The sequence below is a fragment of the Heptranchias perlo genome, chromosome 36, assembly GCF_035084215.1.
Source record: "Heptranchias perlo isolate sHepPer1 chromosome 36, sHepPer1.hap1, whole genome shotgun sequence".
Taxonomy (NCBI): domain Eukaryota; kingdom Metazoa; phylum Chordata; class Chondrichthyes; order Hexanchiformes; family Hexanchidae; genus Heptranchias; species Heptranchias perlo.
Window position 1 is genome coordinate 17236521 of NC_090360.1, and position 12517 is coordinate 17249037.

Genomic DNA, 12517 nt, shown 5'->3' on the forward strand with positions numbered 1-12517 from the left:
ACAAGCAACTATAACACACAGAACAGCTATATATGGCAACAGGTCAGGAAAGAGAATCAAGGGGCAGGTCGCAGGAGATCTTTATATGTGGAGGTTGAACTTTCAAAGAGTGAGGAAGGTCAGACCTATTGTTCATTGTGACCTCCACGTGTAGGATGACATCAAAGTAGTACAGGAATTATTTCCGAAGATCTAAATGCTTGAGGCAGTTTGGAGCACAGTAGAACTGAAACATTGAGCTGTCAGATCAAGACAATGATGCAAACTGAAGTTACTCATGATACCCTCAACCGAAACAATGTATTTTGGGCCAAGAAGTAGCCTTGACACTCTGGTGCGGGGCTTATTTCCCAAGTTTCCGCTTCTGACGGGTAGCCTTGCTTGCTGGCAGTGCCTATTGGAGACTGAGGTGCCCCTGCCCACAATTTTCCATCTGTTGGTTTTGATTGATGAAAAATCGCAGGGCAGAGAGTGCCCGAGTTTCCGATATCCATTGTTAGCGGGCAAACCTCCCCACTCAGCGCAAACTCGGAAAATTACCCCCTTGAGCTCCAACTTGGTGGTTCCTCCCTTGTCAAGACTCCAGGATATGTATTCCAGTACCTAATTTCCTGGGATTGTAGTAATGGTCCAGTAGGAAACTCAGTGTCGGGTCTGGAGACCAGTCCTGATTCTACCAAGTAGAAAGATGATGCTGTGTTGACCTCCTTTCACTGGGCGAAACATAACATGGTGATAGAGCTTTGACACCATGATTTCCTGAGCCAAGTAAAGCTCAGAAAGGGGTTTTGGCAAAAACAACAACAACTTGCATTTATATAGTGTCTTTAACATAATGAAACGTCCCAAGGCGCTTCACAGGAGCGTAATCAGATGAAAATTGACACTGAGCCATATAAGGGGATATTAGGATAGGCTTGGTCAAACAGGTAGGTTTTAAGTAGCGTCTTAATGGAGTGGAGAGAGGCGGAGAGGTTTAGGGAGGGAATTCCAGAGCTGAAGGCACGGCCGCCAATGGTGGAGTGATAAAATCGGAGATGCACAAGAGGCCGGAATTGGAGGAGCGCAGAGATCTCGGAGGGTTTAATGGATGTGGTCCAATTACCGCCCTATCCATCTGCCAAATAGGATACTGAGGCTCCGCCACCAAAACCATGCAGTTCACCAACTTCTTTGATGAATGGAAAGCGAGCAAATTAATAGTTTTAAATTTTAAAAAAATCACACGGATGCGTGAATCCAAGAATATGACATCAATTTGCTCAAGTTTAGATCCCAGACGAGTAAATTATGAATGAATGATCTGAGTCTCTTTCATAAACCTGGGGGTATTGGGTATTTCTCAACTGAAGCTCTACTGAAAGTAATTGGTAAACCAAAGCGAATGCTGTATAAAACCTCCACAAGTGTTATTTAACCATTGCTATGAACACTAATGTGATCGGTACGTTTCTCTTAAAGGCTAAGCTTCAGGGTAAGATTGCAAGCAGAGAAATCCGAGAAACTACCGTTTCAGTGATTGGAGCAGTGATTGGCAAGATGTGTCAAAGGGGCCTGTGTAAACTCCAGGTTAGTAGTTCTGTTGACCAATTGTTAATGAGCATATCAATAATTCACAATCAAGCTTCTTCACACATAGCAGATAAGATTGTTTCCCTGTTGACAAAAAAAAGAACGACTTGCATTTCTATAGCGCCTTTCACAACTTCAGGAGGTCCCAAAGCACTTTACAGCCAATGACGTACTTTGGAAATGTTGTATTGTAGGGAAATGTAGAAGCCAATTTGTGCACAGTAAGGTCCCACAAACAGCAATGAGATAAATGACCATAAATGTTGGCCAGGACACCGGGAGAACTCTCCCCATCTTCTTCAAATAGTGCTGTGGGATCATCGACAATGCAGCACGCCCTCAGTAATCCCTCACCGGTGTGTCAGCCTGGATTATGTGCTCAAGTCTGTGTAGTGGGGCGTGAACCCATGACCTTCTGACGCAGAGGTGAGTGTGCCAAGGCTGACATTTAAAAATAGAAAACTGGGGAGCAACAAAGAAATGTTAAAAGATCCGACTATTCACACTGTGATTGTCTAACAAGTTATTGCAGTGTGGCAGGCTACAGAATTTGTCCTTAACCAGCCATGAATTAAAGTTGTGGTCTGAACGTTACGAATAATCAGTGAACTGATGGTTATAATTTTTCTCCTCATTTTCTTCCTTACATCTATGACCACTTCCAGGTCAAGAAGGTGGAATGTTAAAACCCACAAATATCTCTATGTTGGCCAGTAATTCCTACTCATGACCTGCAAGGCGCCAATTTTGAAAGGCGCAGGAAGGGATCTATTTTCACATCCCTTTCCCTTACCTTCCCAATTCACTCAACAACAGTGGGCAAATGTACCCCCAGGAGACCTTGAATGGAATGAAAATGATTTTATAACTTGATGGAGCTCGATTCGAAATGCGATTTGCTCGTAAGACTCTTACCAGAATCCCTCAAATCGATCCATGTGTCTCTGCCCCAGCTCCGTGTGTTCACTCCACATGATTTTATTCAGAGAATGAGGTAACTAGACCCAGTGTTCAGCTGTGGCTCAGTGGTAGCACTCTCCCCTTTGTGTCAGAAAGTTGTGGGTTCAATTCCCACTCTAGGGACTTGAGCATAAAGTCTAATCTGACACTCCAGTGTGGCACTGAGGGAATGCTGTACTGTCAGAGTTGTCGTTTTTTTGGATGAGACATTAAACTGAGGTCCAGTCTCCCCTCTCAGGTGGACGTAAAGGATCCCATGGCACCAGTTCAAAGAACAGCAGGGAAATTCTCCCGGTGTCCTGACCAGTATTTATCCCTCAACCAACATCACTAAAAAACAGATTATTTGGTCATTATCACATTGCTGTTTGTGGGAGCTTACTGTGTGCAAATTGGCTGCCACGTTTCCTACATTACAACGGTGACTACGCTTCAAAAATACTTCATTGGCTTTAAAGCGCTTTGGTCCTGAGGTCGTCAAAGGCACGATATAAATGCAAGTTTTTCTTTTTTTATTCAGAATATTGCACTCTAATTAGCCACAAATTAGCTTGTTGCAGGCTGAGAAAGAGAATGTCTTTTCCATTTTTACAAGTCATCCATGGTAGAATCTGGCACTATCACAAGGTACTGAACATAGTGAGCCAGCTGAGAGTTGACAAAGTACATTATATTACAGGTCGGAAACTGAAAGTGTCAGCTGACTCTGAAATTCAAACCTTGATCCTACTGAGTTCCCTATCTCAGTTGGGTGGGGGGAGAGATATGGGATGACTGGAGTGGTGCAATTTACCTCACCACCAGGGGGTGCAGCATGGAAAAAATTCCATTCCTGAACTATCCAGTGATTCCTGCAGGAAAGTATGGGCATAATGTTCCATCAGTCAAATAATCTACCAACATTCTCAGCCCAGGATTACACATGATCACTTGGGTGGAATACCAGAAGGTGGCACCCCTCATGGAACTGGTACAACCCAACACCTTTTTGGTGGGGGGGGGGGGGGGGGTGGGGAGGAAATAAAAGGTAAATTAAAGAAGAGTTCAGATTAGAATGTGAAGCAAGGGATAAGCAGCAGCAATGTCAGACCATCCCATAACTCTGCCTTATGTTTGTCATTGATCCCAGGAAGTCGAGCTTGCAAAGAAAGTGATCTTGGATAGACTGAATGTGGCTAAGGAAGAGGCGGATGTCAAGATGTACCTCCTAGCGCTTAAAAATGCACTTCTTCCAGAAACCATCCCACTTCTGTTACAATACACTGAGTGGCAGGCGAGCTCCGTGGCAGCTATAGCTGTGACTGTACTGCAGAGATTCCCGAGTGTCTATATCACTCAAGAGGTAAAAATCACACACAACGGGGATCTATATTGACTTTTGGGCGACCGACCGATGCTGGTTGGCCAATCGTTCCCGCAACGAAGAGCTCCCCCCCTCCGCGATTTTGGGCCCCGGCAGGTGAGCAGCGGGGCGCCAACAGGTATCGCCGGATTGAGGCCTGAAATTGGGCTGGGCCGGCCGCCTGCAAGGTTAATTGAGGGGGCGAGGGTTGCGATCGCGGAGGGTGTGGGTCCCGGGGCAGCAACGGCCCAGATTATTTTTGTGGGACCCGGAGGAGTATTCCACGGAAATAATTTGACGTTTACCTTTGTCGGGCCTCTTCGGTTCCATCGCCCGTGGAACTGGTCAGAGTGAGCACGGCACAGGGTCCGACCAGATCTGTTATAAAATGGCAAACGGGGTCCAATTTACATCATAGGACCCCGATTTCCATGTTAAAAGGGGCCAATTAGGGGTGGGCAATAAATGCTGGCCTCGCCAGCGACGCCCACATCCCGTGAACGAATTTTTAAAAAATCACCTGAAACAGGCGGGCGTTTTGGGCACCCAGCAGGAGGCCCCTTTCAAAATGGCGCCGGTGGTAACGGGGTGGGATGGCTACTGACCCCATTCTGAGGCCATTAATGCCAGGCGTTAATCAATGATTCAATAATGGTTATCAGGCCTTTTGTTGAGGTACAAATTATGATAAAGGTTTCATTGTATTTTAATTAATTATATCTAAGGCAAGAGGCACGGAATGACGGGCTAGCCCATGATAAATCCCACAAATTATTACATTTACGAAATGTTTTGCTGCCCAAATATTGAAGTTTTGCAGGAGAAGTCTGGAAGGCTGGGTTTCTGAGCATATCTGAGGGACAACAAAGCCCACTAGCTGTCAAAAAGCACTTGTCCCAGTTATATCATTTCTGGGGAGTTGAAACATTCACCTGGACGTTCCGATTGGCAAACAATTTAAAATAAATGATGTTTAAAATAAATCCGATCTGAAAATTCTAACTTTTACGTACTGATGTGGTGGAGGAGTCTGGCAATGCTTCATTTAGGATTAGGGTTTGTCATTGTCGGTGTGTGTGTATCACACTCCAACTCCTGCTCCGTACGCAATCCGTTCTTGATTATTAGTGAGCTCTTTTAACACAATCCCAGCACTATAATCTTAATAGTATTTTTAAAAAAATTTTCTGATGGCTCAAAGAACCTTGCAAAGGATGAATGATTTTTGAACAATGAAAGACCAAAGGCCATTTATATTACATGCTTCTATCCAATTCCCACAGGCTGAATGAAAATAATGCTTTTGACAATTACAGTTATTGTGGTGAAGCTATCACCTGCCTGACTCCAAATAAATGTAAACGCAATCACATCCAATATAACCCCACCTGCTTGATAAAGATGGAGGTATTGGTATTCCAATGCTGTCCTGGCCGGCCACCCTCCTTAAACTTGAGCTCACTCAAAACTCTGCTGCCCGTATCCTAACTCGTACCAAGTCCCATTCACCCATCACCCCTGTGCTCGCCGACCAACATTGTCTCCCCGTCCGGCAACGCCCCGATTTTAAAATTCTCATCCTTGTTTTCAAATCCCTCCATGGCTTCTCCCCCCTCCACCTCTGTAACCTTCTCCAGCCCTACAACCCACCGAGATCTCTGCGCTCCTCTAATTCTGGCCTGTTGCGCGTCCCCGATTTTAATTGCTCCACCATTAGCGGGCGTGCCTTCGGCTGCCTAGGACCTAAGCTCTGGAATTCCCTCCGTAAACCTCTCCGTTGCTCTACCTCTCTCTACCCTTTTAAGTCGGTCCTTAAAACCTACTTTTTTGACCGAGAAATGTCTCTTTATGTGGCTCGGTTTCAAATGTTGCCTGATATCGCGCCTGTGAATCGCCTTGGGACGTTTTTACTATGTTAAAGGTGCTATATAAAAGTAAATTTTTGTTGCATACATGATTGCAGTCACCTGTGACCCCATGTGGATGAAAATGTGATGGTCTATTGCCACATCTTTCCCATTTTGTGAAAGTGGCACGATGGTGAATTGATGCCCCTTCAGTCAAAACTATGAGAACCGTATCGAAAAGGCCATTTTCTGACGTTGCACATCTGGCAGGGAGTGTCACCCACAGGGAGTGTCGCCCACAGGGAGTGTCACCCACAAGGAGCCTCGCCCACAAGGAGCCTCACCCACAGGGAGCGTCACCCACAGGGAGCGTCACCCACAGGGAGCCTCGCCCAAAGGGTGCCTCGCCCAAAGGGAGCATCACCCACAGAGAGCCCCGTCCACCGGGAGCCTGGCCCACATGGAGCTTGGCTCGCATGGAGCCTGGCCCACATGGAGCATGTGTTGAAACTTCAGGCATGTGCAGCACACAATTTTCCAACCATTTAAATCAACAAGCTGAAATTTATGTGTCCCCAAAATTTCTGATATGCGCTCCACCAGGCAGTGCTCCCTGCTGGGAGTGCGGAGTTGGATACTTATAAAGTTATGCCTATAAAGTTTAAAGCCATGTTCCATTCGTTTACATATAACCCAAGCTGATCATTGGTGTTCTGATTTGAGACCTATCCACCAATAATGCAACAGCGCTAAATCCACCAATAATGCATCAGAGCCCTGAGTAGTCGAAAAAAACCAAACCAGCAAATAAGAAATGTGAGCATAAATGGGATTCAGTAGCCTGGAATTTAAGGGCCAGGTTGCCATGGCTTCTATCAGAGGTACATGTGACTCTCGGACTGAAAGTTAGGCACCCTTGTTCTAAGCAAGCTTAGTGACAACACTGGGGAATGAACTGTAGAAGTTGGTGACATAAAATTTACATTGCCGATGATCTGTTACGTTTATAAAGATTTTATTTATTCACAATCAGGTGAAGAAGCAGATGAACAGGATTTTTCACCAGAGCAGGAATCACTATGGGAATACTGTGCGAATGGCTGCACTCGATGTGATTCTCAATAACCACCCTTCAGCCATGGAATTGAAAAATATCTTGCTGTCTGTTGGAGAATTAGAATCTGAACCATCGAAGTATTTATTGGCAAAACTGCAGAATATCCTGCACTCTGACCATCATCCAGCGAGGTGAGAGCAGAGTTACAGGAGCTTGGAAATTCTTGCTCCTCTGACGATTGTGGGTTAGTAAGAACTTTTAGGAAAGGACTCCTGTGCTGGTTTATACACCAACTTGCTGGTTTCAGTTTGTGGGCTAAAATGTGAACAGTCCCTTCCACTCAGTGAGCCAATCAATGAGAACGGGGCAGCACTAAATCATCTGTGAGATGCACTTATGAGCCAGTTAGGCATCTGAACTACGTAGATTTACACAGAATTTATAGCACAGAAACAGGCCATTCAGCCCAACTGGTCCATGCTGGTGTTTATGCTCCACACGAGCCTCCTCCCACTCCTCGTCATCTCACCCTATCAACCCCTACCTTTCTCCCTCATGTACTTATCTAGCTGCCCCTTAAATGCATCTTTGTTATTCACCACAGCCACTCCTTGGGAAATGTAAACAATTTTACAACACCAAGTTATAGTCCAGCAATTTTATTTTAAATTCACAAGCTTTCGGAGGCTACCTCCTTCGTCAGGTGAACGATGTGAAAATGAAATCCTCGAGATGAAATCGCATTTATAATTCACAGAACAATGCTTGGTGAGTGCAGACAGTTTTTTCAACTGCCCGTTGCCAAGGCAATCAGTGTGCAGACAGACAGGTGTTACCTGCCAGGTCTCACAGAATATACAAATCACCAAAAAAAAACAAACAAAAAAAAACAGAGATAGAGAGGTAGAAACATAGAAAAGACAGCAACTGACCCATTATATTAAAAACAGATAACATTTGTTCGCTGGTGGGGTAACGTGTAGCGTGACATGAACCCAAGATCCCGGTTGAGGCCGTCCTCATGGGTGCGGAACTTGGCTATCAATTTCTGCTCGACGATTTTGCGTTGTCGTGTGTCTCGAAGGCCGCCTTGGAGTACGCTTACCCGAAGGTCGGTGGATGAATGTCCATGACTGCTGAAGTGTTCCCCGACTGGGAGGGAACCCTCCTGTTTGGCGATTGTTGCGCGGTGTCCGTTCATCCGTTGTCGCAGCGTCTGCATGGTCTCGCCAATGTACCATGCTCTGGGGCATCCTTTCCTGCAACGTATGAGGTAGACAACGTTGGCCGAGTCACAGGAGTATGAACCATGCACCTGGTGGGTGGTGTCCTCTCGTGTGATGGTGGTATCTGTGTCGATGATCTGGCATGTCTTGCAGAGGTTACCGTGGCAGGGTTGTGTGGTGTCGTGGACGCTGTTCTCTTGAAAGCTAGGTAATTTGCTGCGAACGATGGTCTGTTTGAGGTTGGGTGGCTGTTTAAAGGCGAGTAGTGGAGGTGTGGGGATGGCCATAGCGAGGTGTTTGTCCTCATTGATGACATGTTGAAGGCTGCGGAGAACATGGCGTAGTTTCTCCGCTCCGGGGAAGTACTGGACGACAAAGGGTACTCTGTTGGTTGCGTCCCGTGTTAGTCTCCTGAGGAGGTCTATGCGATTTTTTGCTGTGGCCCGTCGGAACTGTCGATCGATGAGTCGAGCGTCATATCCCGTTCTTACTAGGGCGTCTTTCAGCGTCTGTAGGTGTCCATCGCGTTCCTCCTCGTCTGAGCAGACCCTGTATATTCGCAGGGCCTGTCCATAGGGGATGGCCTCTTTGACGTGGTTAGGGTGGAAGCTGGAAAAGTGGAGCATCGTGAGGTTGTCCGTGGGCTTGCGGTAGAGTGAGGTGCTGAGGTGCCCGTCTTTGATGGAGATTCGTGTGTCCAAGAAAGAAACTGATTCTGAGGAGTAGTCCATGGTGAGCTTGATGGTGGGATGGAACTTGTTGATGTTATCGTGTAGTCTCTTTAGTGATTCCTTGCCGTGGGTCCATAGAAAGAAAATGTCGTCGATGTATCTGGTGTATAGTGTTGGTTGGAGGTCTTGTGCAGTGAAGAAGTCCTGCTCGAACTTGTGCATGAAAATGTTGGCGTATTGGGGTTCGAATTTGGTCCCCATGGCTGTTCCGTGTGTTTGGGTAAAGAACTGGTTATCGAAGGTGAAGACATTGTGATCCAGGATGAAGCGGATGAGTTGTAGGATGGCTTCCGGAGATTGGCTGTTGTTGGTGTTGAGTATTGATGCTGTCGCAGCGATGCCGTCATCGTGGGGGATACTGGTGTATAGTGCCGAGACGTCCATCGTGGTGAGAAGTGTTCCTGGCTCAACTGGTCCGTGGGTACTGAGTTTTTGTAGGAAGTCTGTAGTGTCGCGACAGAAGCTGGGGGTTCCCTGTACGATGGGTTTCAGGATGCCCTCGATGTATCCAGAGAGGTTCTCACATGGGGTTCCGTTGCCTGATACGATAGGACGTCCGGGTGTGTTGGCTTTGTGTATCTTTGGGAGGCAGTAGAAGTCTCCCACGCGGGGAGTACGTGGGATGAGAGTGCGTAGGATGCTTTGAAGGTCTGGATCGAAGGTCTTGATCAGTTTGTTGAGCTGGTGGGTGTGTTCTTTGGTCGGATCTGCGGGTAACCGTCTGTAGTGTTCCTGGTTGTCCAGTTGTCGGTATGCTTCTTTGCAATAGTCCGTTCTGTTCTGTATGACTATGGCTCCTCCTTTGTCCGCTGGTTTGATGACGATGTTGCGGTTGGTCTTGAGAGCGTTGATGGCGTTGCGTTGTGCTCGGGTGACATTCTGGACTGTCTTCTGAGTGCGGCTGATGAATCTGGCATTGACGCATTTCCTGACAGCTTGAGCATACATGTCCAGCTGAGGGCAGCGACCCTCCGGAGGAGTCCAACCAACCAACACTATACACCAGATACATCGACGACATTTTCTTTCTATGGACCCACGGCAAGGAATCACTAAAGAGACTACACGATAACATCAACAAGTTCCATCCCACCATCAAGCTCACCATGGACTACTCCTCAGAATCAGTTTCTTTCTTGGACACACGAATCTCCATCAAAGACGGGCACCTCAGCACCTCACTCTACCGCAAGCCCTCGGACAACCTCACGATGCTCCACTTTTCCAGCTTCCACCCTAACCACGTCAAAGAGGCCATCCCCTATGGACAGGCCCTGCGAATATACAGGGTCTGCTCAGACGAGGAGGAACGCGATGGACACCTACAGACGCTGAAAGACGCCCTAGTAAGAACGGGATATGACGCTCGACTCATCGATCGACAGTTCCGACGGGCCACAGCAAAAAATCGCATAGACCTCCTCAGGAGACTAACGCGGGACGCAACCAACAGAGTACCCTTTGTCGTCCAGTACTTCCCCGGAGCGGAGAAACTACGCCATGTTCTCCGCAGCCTTCAACATGTCATCAATGAGGACAAACACCTCGCTATGGCCATCCCCACACCTCCACTACTCGCCTTTAAACAGCCACCCAACCTCAAACAGACCATCGTTCGCAGCAAATTACCTAGCTTTCAAGAGAACAGCGTCCACGACACCACACAACCCTGCCACGGTAACCTCTGCAAGACATGCCAGATCATTGACACAGATACCACCATCACACGAGAGGACACCACCCACCAGGTGCATGGTTCATACTCCTGTGACTCGGCCAACGTTGTCTACCTCATACGTTGCAGGAAAGGATGCCCCAGAGCATGGTACATTGGCGAGACCATGCAGACGCTGCGACAACGGATGAACGGACACCGCGCAACAATCGCCAAACAGGAGGGTTCCCTCCCAGTCGGGGAACACTTCAGCAGTCATGGACATTCATCCACCGACCTTCGGGTAAGCGTACTCCAAGGCGGCCTTCGAGACACACGACAACGCAAAATCGTCGAGCAGAAATTGATAGCCAAGTTCCGCACCCATGAGGACGGCCTCAACCGGGATCTTGGGTTCATGTCACGCTACACGTTACCCCACCAGCGAACAAATGTTATCTGTTTTTAATATAATGGGTCAGTTGCTGTCTTTTCTATGTTTCTACCTCTCTATCTCTGTTTTTTTTTGTTTGTTTTTTTTTGGTGATTTGTATATTCTGTGAGACCTGGCAGGTAACACCTGTCTGTCTGCACACTGATTGCCTTGGCAACGGGCAGTTGAAAAAACTGTCTGCACTCACCAAGCATTGTTCTGTGAATTATAAATGCGATTTCATCTCGAGGATTTCATTTTCACATCGTTCACCTGACGAAGGAGGTAGCCTCCGAAAGCTTGTGAATTTAAAATAAAATTGCTGGACTATAACTTGGTGTTGTAAAATTGTTTACAATTGTCAACCCCAGTCCATCACCGGCATCTCCACATCATGACTCCTTGGGAAAAGAAGTTTCTCCTGAATTTCATATTGAATTTATTGGTGACTATCTTATATTGATGGCCCCTAGTTTTGGTCTCCCCCACAAGTGAAAACATCTTCTCTACATCTATCAAACCCCTTCATAATTTTAAAGACCTCTATCCAGTCACCCCTCAGCCTTTTCTAGAGAAAAGCGCCCCAGCCTGTTCAGCCTTTCCTGATAAGTATCTTCTCTCAGTTCTGGTACCATCCTTGTAAATCTCTTTTGCACCTTCTCTAGTGCCTCTATACTCTTTTTATAATATGGAGACCAGAACTGAAGTAAGAAGACAAAGCTAGTTGATCACTCAGTGAGTTGCTAGACCTTCGGGTATTACTGACGAAACTAAATATATTGACTGGCCAGGAGATGCAGACCATTCTGCAAGGACTCAGGCAGAGAAAGTACACACTTAAAGCAATTGATGACGATGCTCCCAATAGCACCTACGGCAACATGCATGGGAGAAGATCCCTCAAAACAGACAGCACCAAGCGGCCACCACAGTCCTGGATGTGGCTGATGCACATTCAGGGGCTGGAAATGTCTATCCCCAGAAGGTCTAGGGTCAGTGAAATCCTGCAACCAAGCAGCACCCTTACTCCTTCCACAAGGGAATCTGTGAGAAGGGCAGTAGGGTAGGTGTTGAAGCAAAACACCAAGGAGCCAAATCGAGCTGCCCACACTCCACAGTAAAGGAAGTAAATGCCATTTACTTGATTTGAACATTAGGCTGAGTATTTATTTGTCATTGTTTACAATATCACAGGAACCCAGCCTAGGATGACAATAGATTGTATTTGAAGAGCTGAGTATGAAAGGGTTGGGACTCACTGGTTTGGATCATTGGTAGATATCATTTGCCTCTCTAAGAAATAGTGCCGCTGTGACGCACCTTGGAAGGCATCAGGAATTAGTCTATTTTATTGCATTGCTGCTGCTGCTAATTCCTGATTGGCATTTTCATGCTCTTAATTTCTTACGGTTTTGCCATCCTGGTTATTGAACTGCAGACTGAGGCCTCCTTTTTTTGGGTGAAGTTTTGGAGCGTGCAGCAGACAATTCGGCGGGGGGGGGGGGGGGGGGGGTAATGGATAGATGGGGGGGCCGTGGAGATCGGTCGGGGGCCAGTTAGATCGTGGGGATCTGATTGTGGGGGGGCCCGATCGCGGGGCAAGTGGCAGATCGGGTGGAGTGGGAAACGGGTTAGCTTGAGGGGCCGGTCGGGGGGGAGTGGGGGGAGAATCACTCCTGCTCCTCCTGGTCCACA

At 47.1% G+C, this 12517-nt stretch overlaps 1 protein-coding gene across 1 annotated transcript in view; it reads left to right on the plus strand.

Annotated features, from left to right (window-relative positions):
* Positions 1-12517, plus strand: part of LOC137304151 (microsomal triglyceride transfer protein large subunit-like) — an 83329-nt gene that overhangs the window by 48309 nt on the left and 22503 nt on the right. The window contains exons 9-11 of the mRNA XM_067972651.1: positions 1462-1569; positions 3662-3874; positions 6755-6969. Coding sequence (XP_067828752.1) covers positions 1462-1569; positions 3662-3874; positions 6755-6969 — 536 coding nt within the window. The remainder of the gene's footprint in view (positions 1-1461; positions 1570-3661; positions 3875-6754; positions 6970-12517) is intronic.